The sequence below is a fragment of the Otolemur garnettii genome, unplaced genomic scaffold (assembly GCF_000181295.1).
Source record: "Otolemur garnettii isolate 467f Iridium unplaced genomic scaffold, OtoGar3 scaffold00217, whole genome shotgun sequence".
NCBI classification, from domain to species: Eukaryota; Metazoa; Chordata; class Mammalia; order Primates; family Galagidae; genus Otolemur; species Otolemur garnettii.
In genome coordinates, this window is record NW_003852612.1 from 114,364 (window position 1) to 133,143 (window position 18,780).

An 18,780-nucleotide genomic window follows, 5' to 3' on the forward strand; every position below is an offset into this window, starting at 1 on the left:
TATGCATTTATTGAGATGATCATAAGATTTTTTTCTTTAGTTTGTTAATATGGTTAATTACATTGATAGGTTTTATAATTTTGAACAAGCCTTGCATTTTTAGAGTAGATATCACTTGTTCATGATGTGTTATCATTTTTATATGTTCCTGAATTTAATTTACTTGTGTTTTGTTGAGGACTTTTGAATGCTTATGAGGAATAATCCTCTGTAGTTTTTTTTGTTTGTTTGTTTGTTTGTTTTGGTATTAAGGTAACATAAACCTCATAAAATAAATTATAAAGTATTCTTTTCCTCTCCCTATTCCTTCCTCTTTCTATTTGATGGAGAAGTTTGTATAAAATGGACATTATTTTAATTATTTGAGGACCTGAGAAATATTGTTCTGGCACAAAAGGAGGGATGGTTATGCTTGTTCCTTCTTCCTACTTCTAAACTGAGGATGTTTGAAGTTTTATGACATCAAAGGAAAACAATAACTGAACCAGAACATAGGTTATTCCAGCTGTTAATCATCCATATTAGGAAGTTGTCAGAGCTCCGAAGGTGACGTCATTTGCCTATAAGGACAGAAGGAACTAGAACGACTGAGGGCGCCTTGCTCACTTCTGTCCCCAGGGGGCGCTGTGTGCCAGGTAATGAGCCTGGAGGGGCCAGGGCCTTTGAACCGGGATCCTTTGAACCGGGAGGTGTGTCAGCGTTCAGAATAGTAACGAAAGTTTCATGAAAATTGAGGACGTCTCCCACACATGTTTCTGCAGGATGGAAGCCTCCCTGAAGCACAAGGTTGTTCTGTCCCTCCCCTGCGCAGTGAGGACAGAAATTCAAGTTTACAGACAATTAGAGAAAATAATGGCCAGAGCCATCCTAGAGCCTGACCATAAGACTGTGAGACTCAGGAGGCTCTGGGGACACATCATAATTACAAAGAAATGAAAAGAAAGTTTGAATTTGGAGAAAATTCATGTCTAACTAATCGACTTACCAGGAAAGTGAACTGTAAGACCAGTAATGAGGGTGAAAGTTGGCTTCCTGCTGCGCTGTCTGCATTCACCGGGCTTCTTTACCCGAGGGCATTTCTCTGAAACCACCTTCTTCCTGTTTTGTGGAGAAGGAAGCTGAAGCTCAGGGAGATCTCAGAATGTGCTCAAGGTCACAGAGCTGAGGGACCAGAGACCAGCTGAAAGGCTGGAGTTGGGATTGCCGCCCTCTGAGGAGACCCCGCACACTCCTCTGGGCTTTGGCTCCTGTCCCTGTCATACCCCAGGTTCAGGCTGTGGCAGGAGGTGGGGGTGGGGAGAGGGGCTCCCTGAGGACTAGGCCCCTTACTGCTGCAAAGATGCCTTGTCTCTGAGAACTGCAGGGCACATCATCTGGAGGGGATGGAGGATCTGGCACTGACAGATGCAGGGGTGAAGCCTGTACCCAACAGGTAGAGCACCCCAAACCCTGCCAGGAGTCCAGGGGATCTGGTGAGAGGACACGAGGGGCTGGGAGAGGATAATGGAATACAGTGTGGCCACCTGAGGCAGCTTGGGGGGGATTTGAGAAGCAGGGGCCACCTGAGAGGCCTGGACACCAGGACATGGGAGACACTGGAGGACCTGGGGTGTGAGGATAGCTCAGGTGCAGGGAGAGAAGCTGGGACCACTCACTGGGATGTGGTTCGACAATGTGAGGACTGGCTTCAAGACAGGGCGGTGGGGTAGAGAGCAGAGGGCGGAGACTGGAGGGGGGCCGGATCATCCATCCACGGTGAGGTTCTGGTATTCGTTCCTCTGCTCTTTCATTTCCCCTCCTGGCCCTCCCTGCTGTCTCCATCCCACTTGTTCTTGGATGAAACTCTTGCCCCGTGTGGTGCAAATCAACCAGCCTTCTCAGATCCTCCTAATTTCTTAGCTCTCTCATTATCCACATTGCTGCACAGCAGCCAGGAAGGTCTCAGAGGCTCTTCCTCCCTATGAAAGCCGAGAAGAAGGAAAGTAGTGGACATGTGAGTTTTGATCATTCTGACACTGTAGTTGACTAATACAGAGCTGAGCTTCAGAGACACTAGGTTGGGGGCCCATGAGCATGACCCTTTCCCAAGCCATTTTGGGGGTGACAACTTGGCAGTTCCAGGCCTGTGTTTCTCCCTAACTTGCATGTGATTTCTGGGGCCGGCCCTGGATGCTTGCCCTGGCATTCTGGACACAGCAGCTCCCGTCTGCATCTGGCAGTGCTGGCCCAGGAGGCACAGCATCCCTGGCTATGTGGTGAGATATAGGACATTTCCTGAATTTGTATTGGAAAGGGAGGGCCAAGGTCAGAGGGGATTGGGCAAATGGACATCTGTGGTAGGAGGTGGTAATGGTGTAGCCAGCTAAGAGTTTGCTAAGTGGGGAGGAGGAGGACCAAGAAAGAGGCGCAGTTTGGCCAGACCAGATACTGGATGCCAGGGGATTCAATTTGGACCAGCAGCTGATGGACCCAGTAGATGCTGGGTGAGGCTGTTCTCTTCTGGATGTGGTGGCACCAATGCCACACTCAGCCCTGGGGCTCCTGTGGAGAGACCCAGGAATTAAGAGTAGGGAGCAAAGCTAGGAGGAGACAGGCCTCTGTGATTTCATAACCTATAATGGTTCAAAAATTGTTTTGAGGACCAATGCAGCATTGTCAGGCTTTTATTTTGCCAATTATAGACATAAAAACCCCACAAACCTATTACCTGCCTCTCTGTTATTTCACAGAAAGGGAGAGATATTTGAACACCCTCAAAACTGGTCTTGGCTTTTATGAACAATATTTCATTGCTTTTACTTTTATCCTGACCCAGAAGTGACCCAGACCCTGGCTATGTCTGCCATAGCCAAGGGCCCTCTATGCCCTCTGTGGAGATGGCCTGTATAGGAACCAGAAGCTCACAAGAGGATGCTGTGGAGAGACAGATTCTGGCTTTGTCCCATGCTTGAGAGAACCTTCTTGACGAACACATTTGTTCAGTAATGGAACGAGTTTCCCTGGGTCGGGGGGGGGGGGAGACTATGTGAGGAAGAAGTGCTTAAGGGAAGCTGAGGCTGGCACTGTGCAGAGCCTTGCTCAGAGCAGGTGCTGTTTGCCAAAACTCAGATTCTGTGATTTGGGACTAAAAAGAAGTTCAGGAAGGTCTGTACTGTCTGATGCAGTCTCAGCTTTCTGTGTCTGCTGCTGGCTTAAGGTGGGGCCTGCTTTGGCTCCACTCTCTCCGGTACCCTCATGGGAGACAAGGCTGGGAGAAGGCTGGAGAGAGTGGCAGCAGCTCTGATCCCTCCCCAAGGAGCTGCCACACAGCTGTAACAGGCTGGCCTTTCAGAGATGAGCAGTTTTGTTGCCTTTGGCTCACAAAGTGGAGAAGCCTCTGGGCTTTTGCAGTGCGCACCAGAGAGGAGGACAGGGCTGGCAGACCCTGGGGCCAGCTCCCAGCAGCCGAGCTCAGACTCTTGTTTCCCCAGGACCAAGTTAACCTTTAGGCTTGAAACAGCCTGAAGAATGTCTCTGGGGCATAGGAAACTAAGATCCTGGCCACACACGTCCATTTAGAATCAGCCGTGTCACTGGTGGAGCTGAGAGCAGAATGAAGATCTGACTCCTTGGTTCAAAAATTATTGTACATTCAAGACAGTGACAGCAGAGCATTAAACCAGGCCCAGGGCCTCTGTGGCTCCCAGACTGCACACCTGAGATTGAATGGAGGCAACAGGCCGTCACAGCCTTTCTGGCCTCTCCTCGAGTCTCCTTGCATTGTCACAAGTAAAGTCCCGGCCTGCATCAGGCAGGGACACACCCACAGACATGGCCTGGCCCCAGGCTCCCTGCAGCAAGCCCTCAACCCGACTCAGCCCTGCATCTTCCCCTATAAAGGAGCAAACACCACTTCCCTGGAGGCCACTGTGAGGACCCCATGAGAGGATAGTGTGGGAGCTGTCTGAGTCCAAATGGGCTCATCTCAGGGGCTCAGAGGCAGAGTTCCCATGAGCAGGCAGAGCTAAAGTCCCAGGGGAATTCTGCAGAGATGCTGATGTCCAGAGAGAGCTGGTCAGAAAAGCTGGATACAGAAGCTAAGCCTCAGTGACTGCACAGGGAAAGAGAGCTTCCCAGTCAGGTGGGCTGGGAACCCACTCCAACCTGTGTTGGCCTGGCTCCCATGGGAATTATGCCAGGCTTGAAAAGAGAATGCTGTAAGTATTGACCAGGAATTCCTCCTGTCATCCATTCCAGCAGAGAAGTCCAGCAGCAATGCTTACTGACCCTGTTACCAGAACATTCCCTTGTTCTTGAGTGAGAAGGGCCCAGCAGGTACCTGGATGACCAGAGAATCTTGATGAGCAGGGTAAGAAAGTCAGGGCCAGGGAATGTGGACTACAGAGGAAGTAATGGCCAGGCAGGGCAAAGTCCAGGGAGGCCAGAATCCACAGAGGGCAGTCAGGGAGGGTGTCCCCTGAGGGGTGAGAACAGCATGACCTTTCTGGTGGTGTTTGGCTGGAGCTGGGGTCAGAGTAGGAGTGCAGGGGGACTGCTCCTGAAGAGTGGTCCAGCCTTGGGACATGGATGGAGGGGGCATTAGGCTATTGGTATTTGTCTTGGAGAGTGGGGGCCTCCCTCCCATCACGGGACAGCGTAGAGGGAGGCAGGGCAGTATCTGCATTGTGACTTGCAAACCTTTACACACATAGCTGCCCCCACTCCACAGAAGCCCATATAGGACTCTGTCCACTCGTCACAATGTGCAGACTCCACCTGCGTGTGTCCACCTATCCTGGGTACAGCTGCAGGTCCTCCCCCACCTCCTTAGGGAAGGGCACAGCCCATCCCAGTGTGTCCTGGATTGGGGTAGGGTGGATAGGGGATGGACTTGGAGAGCTCTCAGGTGTGGGTCTTATATTTAGGAAAAGCTGCAAATTAGACACGTGGCTTTATTTCTGAGCAAAACTTTCATGCAGGCACAGAAATACACCACCAGGACTGAAAGTGTCTGTCATCCAACTATGAACAGCACTGTTTCACCATACTGCCTGGCAAGTACCAGGGATCCATATTTTCTATCATTCCAGTAATTAAACAACAATGTTTCAGTGTATTTTTGTGTTAAAGTTGTTCATTGGTTTTATGTAAACATTTAACACAAACTTTTTTTCTTTAAATAATATGGGAGCTCCAGCCAGTGGCAATGGCGTGGTCCCTGTCAGTTTCCTCAGAGACCAGAGTTGGAAGGCCAACGGGAGACTCTTTGCTCCTTTCAGACTTTTCCTCACACTACCCCCATGTGTGGCCAGGAGTCAGAGGAGAGGATGAAGATCAGAGGAAATGGAAACTCCTCCCTTGGGGTCAGTGGGGGCTGAGTCTGGTCCCGCTGCCCCGATGAACCCACAGGTGCAGGCAGGGCTGGTGGCTGCCATAAGGAGTTCTTCAGAGACTGGGGAGCCTCACCCAGGAAGGCTTGACATCTTATCATTTGATCACGTGTCACCCAAGAGTAAAGATAGGTACATTTCAAATACCAAAGCAAGAACACATTTAATTCCAACAAATTCAAATCCAGGCCCTGTCTCTATATCTCTTGTGGGGGGACACCCATGGGAACCTTGAGCTGCTGAGCTGGTTGTGCTGAGTAAGTCACTGCAGAGGGGCTGGCCATGGGCTGCCCCTCCCGCAGGGCAAACTGTGTCCACAGACAGCAAGCGGCCCTGTGAGGACTGCTGGCCATCAGAGTGGGTGACAGCAGCTCTGGCCACAGTGCAGAATGTGGCCAGTTGTCTTGTACCACTCCCTCTCTCCACCCTGCAGTTGGTTTAGGGGTGGTTTTTCAGTGACTCAGGGGTGACATGAAAAAGAATTTGGCCACTGAACGAGCACAGGTCCCCTGTGGTCAGACCATGCTCTGAATGTGACAAGCAGCCCAGTCACACTGGTGTGGTCTGACCAGGGTTCAGCACAGCCTGGCCCCAGGGCTCCTGGGCTCCCAATGCCTCATTGCTCTTTGGCTGGGGGGTACCTGCTAAACTGCAGTGGGGCACTTGGGAACATCCTGAGCTTTAGCCTCCCGCAGACATGGGTTGGAATCCATCATGCCATTGGCTGGTACTGCTCAGCATGTCTGCGTTTCAGTTTCTGCATCTGCTAACTTGGAGGCTTTTTGGGTCAGGCCAGTAGTGTGAAATGATGGCCACAGAGTGTGTGGCCTGCTCCTCTCTCCTCACTCTCTGAGGTTCCTGGAATCAGCCCATCTTCCACGACTCGTTAGCTCCTCTAAATCTCCCCTCACCCGCACTCCTCTGTTTCATTTCTGCTCAGTTTTCTGTGGACTCTGGATTATTTTTCCCCTTGACCCTTTCCCTTCACCTCCCTATCTACCCCCACAAAGCTTCCAGGCTTTCCTGGACACCCCCACACCCCTCCCTCCCAGTCAGTGCCTTCCCCAGCAGTCGAGCCCCAGTGGTGCGTGCTTTGGGCTGGGCATGGGAGGGACAACAAGCTCCTTTCCTCCCCTGGGCTGGAAAGCAGATTGACTTAGTCCTTGTGGTGCCCAGGGGGATGAAGGACCTCTCAGGATCCCTTCCCACCTGCCTCCCCTGCCCTGTGGGCAGGTACTACCTGCACCCACACTCTGCCACGCTCATGCCCTCATAGTGGTACTTAAGGGTGGGCACCCCCATGTCATCTTTGTAGAGGATGGAGATGGGGCTCAGTTTGGTGGGCACGCAGCAGGCCTTGCCCACCTTTGTGGGGAACTTGAGATGCACCAAGGTCTGCACGATGGCATGTTTCGTTGGTGTCACGTCATCAGCCAGCGGGAAGAAGCAGCCACCTTTACACTCATAGGCGTCATACTCCTTGGGCGCGATGATCCAGCTGTCCCAGCCAATGTCCTCAAAGTTCACTCGCAGGGAGGTCTTCTGACAGTGGCTGCCAGCCCCGGTACTCCTCTTCCGTCTGGCTAAAGATGACCCTGTGGCCGTGTTGCTGTCCACATCCTCCCTGCTCTCACTGGCCTCTGTGGGGCCATCTTTGGACAGCTTCTTGAGCACACTGTCTTGCTCGTGGCTGATCATTTCCCTGAGCTCCCGTCTAGTCTCCTTGGTCCCGTTGCTGCGGTCATTGGAGAAGACGACAAAGAAGGGCAGGTTTTTGGAACCTGGGGGGACACTGATGTCCAGCTTGTCACAGCCCTTCCTGTGGCTCTCCACTGTCACCTCCAGTCTGTTTTTGCTCTTGCTGGAGTCAGCCCGAACCCACCTCTTTACAGCGCTGGACACTTCTAAGGTCTCCCAGCCCTGGTCCCGAATGTTCTGGGACACCAGAAGGGTCTTGGTCCCCACAGCACTATCCCAGGCATCTGCTCCATCCAGGACATCATAAACGACCATGTTTCCTTTCAGCCCATGAGAAGCGTCCACGTGATTTTGACAGGAGACGTAGAGTCGGAGCTCGGCCCTGGTGATTTGCTCATGCCTGGGAATGGAGATGTTGAAGAGCAAGATGTACTTCCGGAAGGGGAAGTCTCCTGTGGCGGCTGTGGAGACGGCATCTGGAAAGTAAACACACAGTGGGCATCTGCTGGAGGGCGGGTTTTATGACACCAAAGCTCATGGTTTGCAAGAGAGGGCATCCAGGATGACCTTTTTATCCCTATTATCTGTATTTTGTTCCACTTAAGCCTTTAAGCACTTTGAATGGTACATCTAGGATTTTCCAAAGAGAAGCAGAGGCAGGAGATGCCTCTAATTGGGGTCAACGGTTCCTACTGTTTATTGAGCATTTACTATACTCCAGGCATCATACCAGGAGCTTTGCAGAACGTATTTCACTGAGGTCCTCACACTTATCCCAGGAGAGTCCAATTATGATGTCACTCTTACAGATGTGGAAACTGGGATTCAGGGCATTTAACTGCCAAAGTGCACAGAGCTCCTACGTACCCTCACATACAGAAAGCAACAAATGCACTGCCAGCCTTAGAGTGAAGATCCTGAGTGTCTGAATTTAAAGGCGAGATAAAGACAATGTTAAAAATTGCAGCATTTAAACAGGACTGAAATCATTTACAATCGTAACTTCAAGTTACATTTACAATTGTAACTTCAAGCCAAGTGAAAGTATGATTTTTCTTTTTTTTGATGTTCAAGGAAAAAAATATATTAGCCTCAATTGCTCTGTCATGTCAAGGAAAAATATGGCTTGCCTTTTAGCCGCCAGTTGTCTCAGTTTTTCATTTATCCCAGCCTGCCACTTGCTCATTAGCATGTTTATACTATAGCATGACTTGTACTTTTTGAGCACCTACTATGTGCCTACCTGAATGGAACAATGGGAACCCTGTGCTGACCTGAAACACAGGCACAGGCTTTGATGTTTGAGAGACTGAAAAGTAATATTCTCTAGAGCTGGTAGAATGAAGTGCCAATCCTGACTCTGCCCCTCACTAGGCTTGTTACCTTGACAAGTCCCAAGTGTCACTGCACCTCAGTTTCCTCATCTACAAAATGGGGCGCACCCTACCTGATTTTTAGAGCTGGGGGGAGGTGTGGACAGGGTAGCACAGGGAACTAGCCAGGTACAGTCTCTGGCTCAGAGATACTCAATATTTCTATATTCCATCCCTCGCTCCTCCAGAGCCTTGCACACCCCCTGTGTGTAACACAGCATGTGGCTGCTCAGGCCCTCTGTGTCCCCCTCATCCAGCACAGACACACTTCTTGAAGTGCTGTGGCATGTCTGAGCAGGATGCACCATGCATCCATGACCTGATGTGCTCTCACTGCAGCATGCTTTAAAAATGGCCATGGGGCCACATTCAGACATCTAGAAAACAAGCACCAGCCTCCTCCCTCCCTGAGCCACCTTTGGGCCATCTGGAAAGAACAGCAGCCACAGGAATGCCAGGGTAGGATCAGGGTTTCCCAGGATGTGCACAGTGCTCTGGGCATGTGTGTGTGTGGTGGTGGTGGTGGGGGGGCGGTGGTGGCGGGTAATTCATAAGGGCTCTACATTCTGCATTCCCAGGCCTGCGAGATTTGGTAATTTAGGCTCTGGCTAAAGAAACCCAGGCTTCCCCTAAGGTGGAGGTCACAGATGTGCCCCATGAGTCTGGTGACATGCAGATTTCATTTTTTTTAAGACAATGATGCCAATGAGTTTTTAAAATGAGGTAAATTTACATAAATCTAGATTTTTCTTCTTTGGACTAGTAGAAAATTCAGCATTATTGGGCGTGTATTGTGGCGGAAGCATCCTTTAGAACAGTGTTTCTCAGCCTTTTTTTCTTGATCTCATGGCACACTTGAACTTAGAGTTAAACTTCCACAGCACACTTGAATTATGTTGATCAAAAAAAAAAAAAAGAGAGAGAGAGAGAATAGATTGACTGTACTTTGAACTTCTTTTGAAAATAATTTAATTAATGATCTTTAAAATTTGTGTGGCAAGTCTAAGATCCTCTCACAGCACACTGCTGTGCTTCTCAGCACACTGGATGAAAATCACTGCTTTGGAGGGGACACAAGCTCTGCAGGCTGGGCGGGTCTGACCTGGCTGTGACACTGAGCTGGGACCTGGGAGAAGCGAGGCCCTGTGCTCCTGACTGTTCAGGGGGAGACTGTAGCAGGAAAAGCTGGTGCCATGCAGACAGGCAGGCGGGCCTGGGTTGGAATCCAGTCACTTAATATTGAATAAGGGAGCTGGGCCACTGCCCTCCAAGGCTGTGAGCCTGGACATCACCGTTCAGAGACTCATTTCATCTGCATCGAGTGACATGGAATGAGTTAATGGATTTCGGTCCTGTGCTCTTCTAGTCCTCCTAAATCAGGGAAATTTTTCTTAAAAAAATATTTAAGTTCTCCTGCAATGCTTCTCTATCCAAATATTTTATCTCATTTTAAAAAATCTTTTTATAAGAGAGAAATAGACATTCTTTCAAAGTTTAAAAATATACCAGTTGGGAACTTAATAAGTTGTCTAAGTAGGAAGGGGTTGGAAGGGTCGGGGGAAGGAGGCAAGGACAGAGGAGTGGAGAGGAGGGGAGAGAGGGGAAGGGAAGGAAGAAAGGGAGCTGTCTCCCTGTGGCCTCCTGTGTTACCTGTGGCCCAGGGCAGGAGCAGGCTGCGGAGTGGAACGAACTGTCAATGATAATGGAATGTTCTATAACCAGCACTGCTCTACAGGGCCGCCATTAGCCACACACAATTGTTGTGCGAAACTAAGTAGGTGGAACTAAAGAACTACATTTTAATTCTATTTCCCTGTAATTAACTTAAGTGGAAACTTGAAGAGCCTCCTATGTGGCTGCCAAACCGGACAGTGGGGCTGCAGACTATGAGTCCCACCCCCAGACCCCCAGCGCAAATGGACTCTACCTTCCACACTGAAGCTCCGCACGATGTTGGACGCTGGGGTGGACGACTGGTCAGTGGTATACCTGTTGTACAGGTCGATCATGTACTGTGGCGGCTCCACTCTGGTTTTGTCCTGGGAGGGGACCCCACTCAGGTTGAGACTGCGCAAGAAATCCACCTTCATGTTCTCCAGAAACATCTTCAGGTCGAAGGTGTGCTCGGGCGGCTCCCCTCCAGGTCCCCCCAGCAGGCTGAGGCTGGTGCTCCCTGCAGACGCCCGCCCCCAACTCTGCAGCGGCTTCCCCTGCAGGGAGCAGGCCATCAGGGACAGCACGGGCAGGGCCGCCCACAGCACCCTGGGGCACATCTTGGGCTGTCGCTCTCACCCCACAGAGGGGAGAAGAGACTGCAGGCGGCCTGGATGTGTTAGCGGGCACTGGGAGGAGCCTGGGAGGAGTGGGCCCACATTGCCCCCGCCAGCGGCTCTGCAGGAAGCGCTCTGGCCAGTGTGCTCTCGCTCGTGTCCCGGACTGGACTGTTCTCCACTTGTTCTTATCTGGCCTTCAATGCAGCGCTCTGACCTCTTATCGGAGGAAACTCTCCGTTAATGAAGGCTCTATAAACATCTGACAAACACGCAGGGCTTATGGGAAGGACACGGCCTACTGTAAAGAATCCGCGTTCTGGGGTTATTGCCCCCTAATTAGGATACTTTCTCATTTCCTTGCCAGTGTTGTTCAGAAAAATCTCCAGGGTGGCTGACAGAGGCTCCATCTCCTGGGCCACGGGAACAAAGAATCCAGGAAATCAGACCAGAAGTCTTCCAAATATAGAAATGACAATACAAAACACCCAGAAGGCGATGGCAAGCCATGGGGCTGTGGGATGGATGTGGGGTGGATTCCACGTTGGGGTTCATAAGAAGCCTGCTCCTTGTGGAATGGGAACATGCTAGTGTGTCTCACTGGCTCTGTGCAAGGGTGCAGAATCATCACCCTCACTGACTCCCTGTACATGTGATCTGGAGCAAGTCACTGTGGCTCTTTGAGCCTCCCATTCAGAAGATTAGGCATAAAGAATTAAGAGAATGATGTGCTGGAATGAAATGTCATGAAAGTGCTCTAACCAGTTGGGAGGTTGCATTTGGGCCACCCCTTCTCTGTCCTGGGTCTAAGGGGGCTGGGGCTGGGGGAGGAAGCCCTGGGCTCCTCTGGGCTTCTCTGCAGGAGCACCACCCTGAGGGGCCCTTGAATCCCAGTTTGGTTGCTGTTCTGGGGGAGGTCATGGCTCATATCTGCCAAGCAGCTGCCTAGGCCATACTGGCCAGCCAGGAGAACCATGCAATTTGGGTAGACAGAGGAGTAGATGGGAAGGTCCAGGACTGGTGTAAACCCAGGAGATGTCTCCCTGGCCAGTGGAGGCTGAAAAGCTGTGGCTCAGATAGCAGGGTGTGAGACCCCAGGGACTGTGCTATTTTAAGAAGCCAAGTGCCCACACTTAGACTCTGCAGTCTTTCTTAGACATGCAGCTTTGACCAAAGCAAAGAACCCCCACAGTAAAAGATAGTAGGGGGTGTACTTGGTAGTTTACTCTGGGGGATATCTGAATGTGAATGTGACACTGCTTCACACTGGCAGGGATCCGAGGATGTGGCAGAGTCTGAGCAGGTTCAGGGAGCTACAGAAGGGTAAAGGTGAATCCAGGAGCCTCAAACTGGCCGTGGTAGGGACAGAACTTACTGTCTGCATCCTTTGGAGACACAGCCGATGGAGGATGGGAAGGGCGCTGCTTCAGAAATGCTGCAGGGGTTGGGGGGGAACGGCTGGGGGTGAGGCAGGAAGCATACTGGGCTTTGATCCAGCCCTGTGCAAGAATTCCATCAAGCAGGGAATAGATGAACACATGGGTGACAAGCCCAGGAGATGGAGCTGCAACTGCAGAGTGGGGTGTGGCCCTGGAGGAGCTGAGAACAAGTCAGGCACATCCAATGTGCTCTGGTCCAGGACCCGTTCACACTCAAGAAGCTGAACAGAGGGAAGGCACGGCGGTCTGGATGTACCCAGGGAGGTACAGAGAGTGACCATAAGATGTTATTTTAATAACATGACCTTTTCCCAGTTATGACAGTATATAATGTAGAAAATATGGGAAATGCAAAACATGAAGACAAAAATAAAAATAGCCTACAAGCTCATCATCCAGCAATGCCCAGTGTTAACATTTTGAGACACACACAGCTTCCAAAATCCTCTATCTAAAAATCCTGTGACCAGCAGTGTTTTGGGATTCAGAAAATTCAGGATTTGGGAAATTTAGTAAGGTGCATATACTATAATATCCTCCAAAGGGTTGGAGACAACACTGTATAATGACACACACTAATATTTCTGCAGCAAAACAAATAAAGATACAAATATGTATTCAGGTCAAGTTTTGGCATAAAAAAAGTTAAGAGAAACTTTAGGTTTTCAGATGGCTTTGGATTTAGGGATCCCAAATAAAGGAGTGTGGATGTGTTTATATACAGGGTCGCCACAGTGGCTGTGGGGTCTCCATATGCACATTGCCTGGAGGTGGCTGTCATGTAGACTGTGATGCCAGTGGCTCCTTTGGAGCTAAGCAACCTACCTATATATTTCTGGAATTATCTGCCATACAAACTCAGGGTATCAATATGTTTACATCTCTTGCCTTATTTTTAATTAATTGCTTGAGGATTGCTGATGCATATTATCAGGAGGTCTAGTTCTACTTTCATGAATTTTCCAAGTGTCCAATGGGGTTAGAGTCGGTATCCCTCTGTGGCAGATGGATGGTTTGAGAAAAGAGGCCAGCCGTTGTCACACTCCAATTCCAACCTGTCCTTTCTCGCAAATCTTTAGGTGCTTACAGGAGCTTGGGTTGCCAGCTGATACTTCCACTTTTGTCAGGTGGTGATTTCAGGGTCATTGTTACCTTTTCCTACAAATGAGCTTTAGTCCCTATGAACCAGTTCCCTAACTTAGGTCTTAGGGAACAAGGTTTGGGTCTTGTTCTGTCTTTCTCAGGAAGAAAAGGACTCTCAATGTTCCATCATGCAAAATGGCCTCCTTGCATTTCTGGGGCCTCAGGAAGGAGCTTCCTTGATTTGAGCCACTGAAGATCTTATTTATCTTCTCCTCATAAGAACTGTGTACTTTCTAATTCTTCACTTATCTTCTCCAGGGAAGTTCATTCACATAATCAAAGACTGAAGGTCTTATGGTGGTTTTGTGTGTCTATGCCTAGACAAAGCCAAGGCTGGCCCCAAATTTACGATAATCTAAATTAAATTATCTGTACTCTCTAAGATTTACTTTTGAAGTCAGTTGGCATACAAGGTTTGGTGTACAACACAAGCTTTGGCAGATACAGGTTTGTTTTCCTTTTTTGTACCTACAGGATTGCTTTTCTTCTTTAAAATTGTGTCATTTAGTCTATAGTTGCAGAAAAGCAGAATGCAAACAGACTTAAGCAAATTGGACAATGACAGCTGAAAAGTTCAGCAAGTTTGCCTTTAGCAAGGTTTGATCTAGAGGATGTTGTCTAGTGATGGCTTCTCCTGGCTCAGTCCTGCCCTCTGCTGTGTTGGCTTGAGGCTCCACCTCTCTGTGTCTGGACAAGGTGGCTGCAGCAGTTTATGTGGGTCTGGGAAAAGCAAAAGCCTGTTTTCCAGGAAGTCTCAGAGAGTCTATTGATGCCTACTGGCCCTGATTGGATCTTCTGCTCACACCCCAGCCAATCACTGTGGCTTGGAGAATGCAAGTACCCTGATTGGCTTAGGCCCTTGGCATTGGAATAATGTCATTGGCAGAGCAGGGAGAATCAGGTTGGGATGGTGTGCAGAGGGGTCCACGTGTGGGCACTAGAAGGAGATGCCCCTAGAGGATTGTGTCAATATTTTCCCAAATCTCTATAAACTTTTCATAAACTTCATTGTTAATGACTGAACACTATCCAGTCATGTTGGCATATCTTCATTTATCCAAGCATTCTCCAACTGTAGGACAATTAGACTATTAAGATAATGTTGCAAGGCACATTTTTGCAAGTTATTATAGTCTGTTGTATATTGTATTCTTAGGTCATCAGAAGTGGAATATCTAGGTCAAAGTATAGGTAAATGTTTACAAAGCTCTTGCTAAGCATTGCTAAGCCGCTTTCCAGAAATGCTCTTTTAATATTCACACCTATTAGCTGAGCCTAAGGACACATGTCTTATTATCCCCTCACCACTAGTTCTTTCTAATCTTTGGCAAACTAATGAACAACAACAACAAATTGCTAGTTTTCATGGCTAGTTGAGCTGGATCGTGTTCCTCTCCATGTTTTGATGAGCCACACCACAGGAGCTGGATTTCAGCCTCTGAGGAGATACAGCAGTGGCCTGATCCCACCTGTACTGCTCTGGGCCCAAGCCCAGGAATCACATTTGTTACTGAGCTGTGAGTCTAGGGAGAGGGCCAGAGGGCTCCACAGGTGTGTGGGTGTTCCACAGGAGCACACTGCAGGGTAGCTCCCCAGTATATAATCATTACTACTGCAACTGTCAGTACAATGCCTGGTCTTTCTGCCCTGATTCCCTTTGCCTGGCTCCCTGGGACATTTCTGTTCTTCCCTGCAGCTGAGCCCCTGCGTGGACTCTGCTTGCCATCAGGAATATTTTATGCTCCTTCCTGCTGTCCTCCACCTGGGCCAGTCCTGATTGCCCTTCCCCATTCAGCCTCTGGGTTTGGATGGATTCCTCTGACAACTGCTCAAAGGGCCTCAGGACTGCTCCACTGATGTTGGCTCATGTTGCTCCCTTTGGTAATTTGACACATGCAGTGAGTATGTCCTGCCTTCACAGCAGGCTGAGGTTCCTTCAGGGCAGTCCTCCATGCTCAGCTCTGCCTACATTCTTGAACATTCAGGAATGCTCTGTGGGGTGTGCCACTGCCCTGGTGGCTGCCAGCCTAGCCTTGTCCCTGCCTTTTCTCAATGCCTGGATGGTTTGACATTACTGTGCTGTGGTGATTTTTAACCAGAGCCTCTATGGTGTCATTGCTCCCAGGACTTGTGAGTTATAATCGTGTCATCACACACAATTTGCAATGGGAGAAGTGCAATTTAATGAACAAGAAAGGCAGATTTGGCTGATTCATTTATTTCGAGGATCTTGAGCTCATCCCTTTGAAGAAGTGACATTCGCGTCAGCTTTCCTTCTTGGAATCGAGAAAGGATCCACCTGTTTCTGTGACACAGCTGCGTCCTGGGGGCTAACGGCCCTTCTGTCATAGAAGATATCACTATGAGGACACTTATTCTCAAAATTTGGTCCCTGAGGCAGCAGCAGGAAAGGCACTTGGGAGCTGGTTAGAAATACAAAATCTCAGCTGGACTCAGACACAACACTGGGGTGGGGCCCAACCTGGGCCAAGTCTCTGGGTGATTCTGATGCACATTCAAGTTTGCACACTGGTTCTGACAAAAAATGGAAGTCTGTGCCTTTCAAGGGATGAACTATGAATCTACTGCCTAGCATGGAATTTGCACATAGGAAATGCCAATTATCTGAATAGACAAACATGTTCATTCTCCTGCTCACCCACCTACTTCTGACTCATACAAACAAGACTCCTGGAGACAATAAAGGAGCAGGACTTAGGACTAGTGGCCGGTAGAGGACCTAAGCGTGCATGAACATGGGGAGTAGAAGGGAGCAGAGGAAAGGAAATCTCAGGGGCATCAGTTTATCTGTGAAGGATCTTACACTCCCATGTTTTGGTAAAGGGAAATAGTCTTGAACTCTAACATCAATGCTTTGATGCACAAACCATCGCTGGAGTTGGTAAGCTGGGCTGCCCTCCCAGTGTCCTCCTTGGTATGTGATGTCACCAAACTCTCCTTACAATATTCTTATTCCACCAGCAAGCCCTTCCTCCCTGGCTGGCCTTAAAGTCAACCTCTGTCTGGTCTTGTCCATTCCTCCTCTTCTGAAGCCCCTTCCTGAGCCCCACTCTCACTACAGACATCTATAAGTTCCTCTGACACAGCTCTGTTGCTGTCCTAGCCACAGAAGAAGGATTCATGATAGGCTACAGCTCTGATCACAATTTATGAGTGACTTAGACACAGCAACTTAGACACATCTACTGAGACACCTCAGGAAGGACAATTGGTAGTACCAGGAATCAGATTCCCCACTTCTCAAGTAGAAAGGTTGAATCAGAAGCTTCCTAAACTTTTATTCTAGTCTTGAAGTTTTTAGCCCTCAGCTGTACTGTTTGCATTTGGCACATGAACTAACCTATTACAGGCCCTGTCCTTCTAGAAGATATGTAATTTCAGGGATGAGTCCAGCTACCCTGCACCCACCACCCTGCTCCCTCCAGACTGACCCAGATGCAGGTGAGTTGACTTCAGCAACTCATGCACATCTAAACTATGTGCTAGAAACTTCTGTCTCATGTGACAATGTAATGTCAATATTTTGGATTTTATTTCATGCATGCATTTCTTTATAAGCTTCACTTTACTGTGTAGGCAATCAGTGCCAATGAGACAAGCCCAAAGGGTAGTGGGGCCACTGACTGGCAAGTTCAGGGGTAGTGTGGTCCACATAGGCCTTAAATCAGAAAGCCTCAGGCATAAAACCTGATGTTGCTTCTGGTCTTAGAAAGACATTAATGGACACATTAGTAGTGGGCATGCTACTTAGCCTTCCTGAGCCCATTTTTCTGCAGTACCAATTGGGCTGTAAGTTGCAAGGCTGGAGCAAGCCTAAATGAGATACTTTAACTCATTCTATTAATTGGAGGGGTCACTGATGACACTAGCCTCACCACTGAGTGGGGACATGTGTCATCCATGTGTCTTATTCCACACCTTGAGTCATCAGGGCACACTCAGGAAAGATGGCAACCACTGAGTGCCCTTTATCTCAGTGCAGGCATGGGACCCTCTGCTTGTGGCTGGCCCCAGCACACAGGCTCCAGCCTGCTCCCCAACCTCCAATAAGTGAGGAATGAAGATCCAGAAGGTCTCCCAGAAATGGCAAATTCCAGGAAGTATTACATAAAACTTCCTATCTTGGCTGAAAATGGAAAGGGAGCAGTTTGATGGAAGGAATGAGGGGTCGAATATTGGTAAGAAAGAGATCTGGAATTTTCTCAAGCCCCAATAATCTTACCAATTTTGCCTCCAATTTATATACTGTTTCAAGAAGAATTAGACATAGAAAGCTGAGCACTAAATGTGCAGGCCAGTCTAGGCCAGCTGAGTAATCTACAGCAGCTAACAAGACCATGTGGTCCCAGGTCCGATTCCTGCAGGAGTAAGAGTAAGGCAGCATGTGCTGAGGACATCCCACCCCTCACCCAGTCTCTGTCAGCAGACAGGGCCCTGTCCCCAGCAGGCCAGGATCCCCAGGGCAGCCGTTCATACATCACAGAACCGCTTGGAGCACCTCCGAGTTGCTGAGTAGATGCTGACAGGCTCCACACAGGTGCCTTGGGCTCCCTCTTACCTATGGCTCTGAGAGCAGCTTATCCAGTTTCAGTGCCTTGGTCTCCAGCCACTGCCACTGCAGCCTTCTTCAGAGGCTTCCCAGGTTTTCAGAGCTACCATGGCTACTCACGAAGGGGCCAGGGCTCTGGGAGTTTACATCTCCCCATGCAGAAGCAGCTGGAAGCCAAGAGTCCTGAACACCCTGCTCACTTACCTGGAGCCCATACTCCCTCTGAAAGGTACTTTAAGCTCCAGTTCTCCCTGCAGGATCCCGATGAGACTGGCCTCTTTGCCAGTGTCCCCTGGGAACACTTCCTCACACATCCCTTGCACAGGATCCCTGGTCTTCCAGTATCCCCTGACACCTCAGACAGACACCTTGGCTGCTCCCCTCCTTGGACACCTTGTTAGAGAACCACTTGTGGCTTCAGTCTCCTCTGGGTAAAACTTGGGTCATGTCATCCTTAGGTCCCACTGATGCGACTGTGATACACTTGCCTCTCATTGGACCCTGATTCTCTTTAAGAAATGTCAATCAGCTTCAGGCATTTAACTGTATGGAATAATGAAGCCACTGAGGAGCAGCAATTTGGGAACCTTTCTATACAGATGCACAAGACAAGCAGACACAGGAGACCATGTGGCCCTCAGGAGTCCCTGAACCTCTGGAGAGGTCCCTGACTGCTCAAACTGAATCTGCTCCTGCTTGAATTACCCCAAGTAAAAGACCTCTGAACAGCCACAGATGGTCCATTAAATATCTCAGACACTGCCAGGGATGTGAGGGTACCATAAGAGGCCACTGTGCCTGCCTGGGGCCCTGTCTACTCTTATTAGACACCTGGTCAGGTTGGGGATTTGCAGGACCGAGTGGGTGGGACAGGACCCTGGAAGGCACTAGGTTTCTGGAGCTTGGGACAGACAGAGA

General features: G+C 49.4%; 1 protein-coding gene across 1 annotated transcript; it reads right to left on the minus strand.

The window, feature by feature from the left end:
* Window positions 1–4,917: 4,917 nt before the first annotated feature.
* On the minus strand, window positions 4,918–10,872 carry GDF2 (growth differentiation factor 2). The gene is made up of 2 exons (XM_003801644.3): window positions 10,368–10,872; window positions 4,918–7,543 (listed from the first exon to the last, which is right to left on the minus strand). The coding sequence occupies exons 1-2, from the start codon at window positions 10,711–10,713 to the stop codon at window positions 6,606–6,608; spliced, it is 1,284 nt and encodes a 427-aa protein (XP_003801692.1). The 5' UTR covers window positions 10,714–10,872; the 3' UTR covers window positions 4,918–6,605.
* Window positions 10,873–18,780: the final 7,908 nt, after the last annotated feature.

Excerpts from the sequence above, each read along its gene's own strand:
- GDF2 (XM_003801644.3), bottom strand. The coding sequence starts at position 10,713 with ATGTGCCCCAGGGTGCTGTGGGCGGCCCTGCCCGTGCTGTCCCTGATG. Across the intron at positions 7,544-10,367 it reads GCGGAGCTTCAGTGTGGAAG|ATGCCGTCTCCACAGCCGCC; the intron begins GTAGAGTCCATT and ends TTTACTTTCCAG.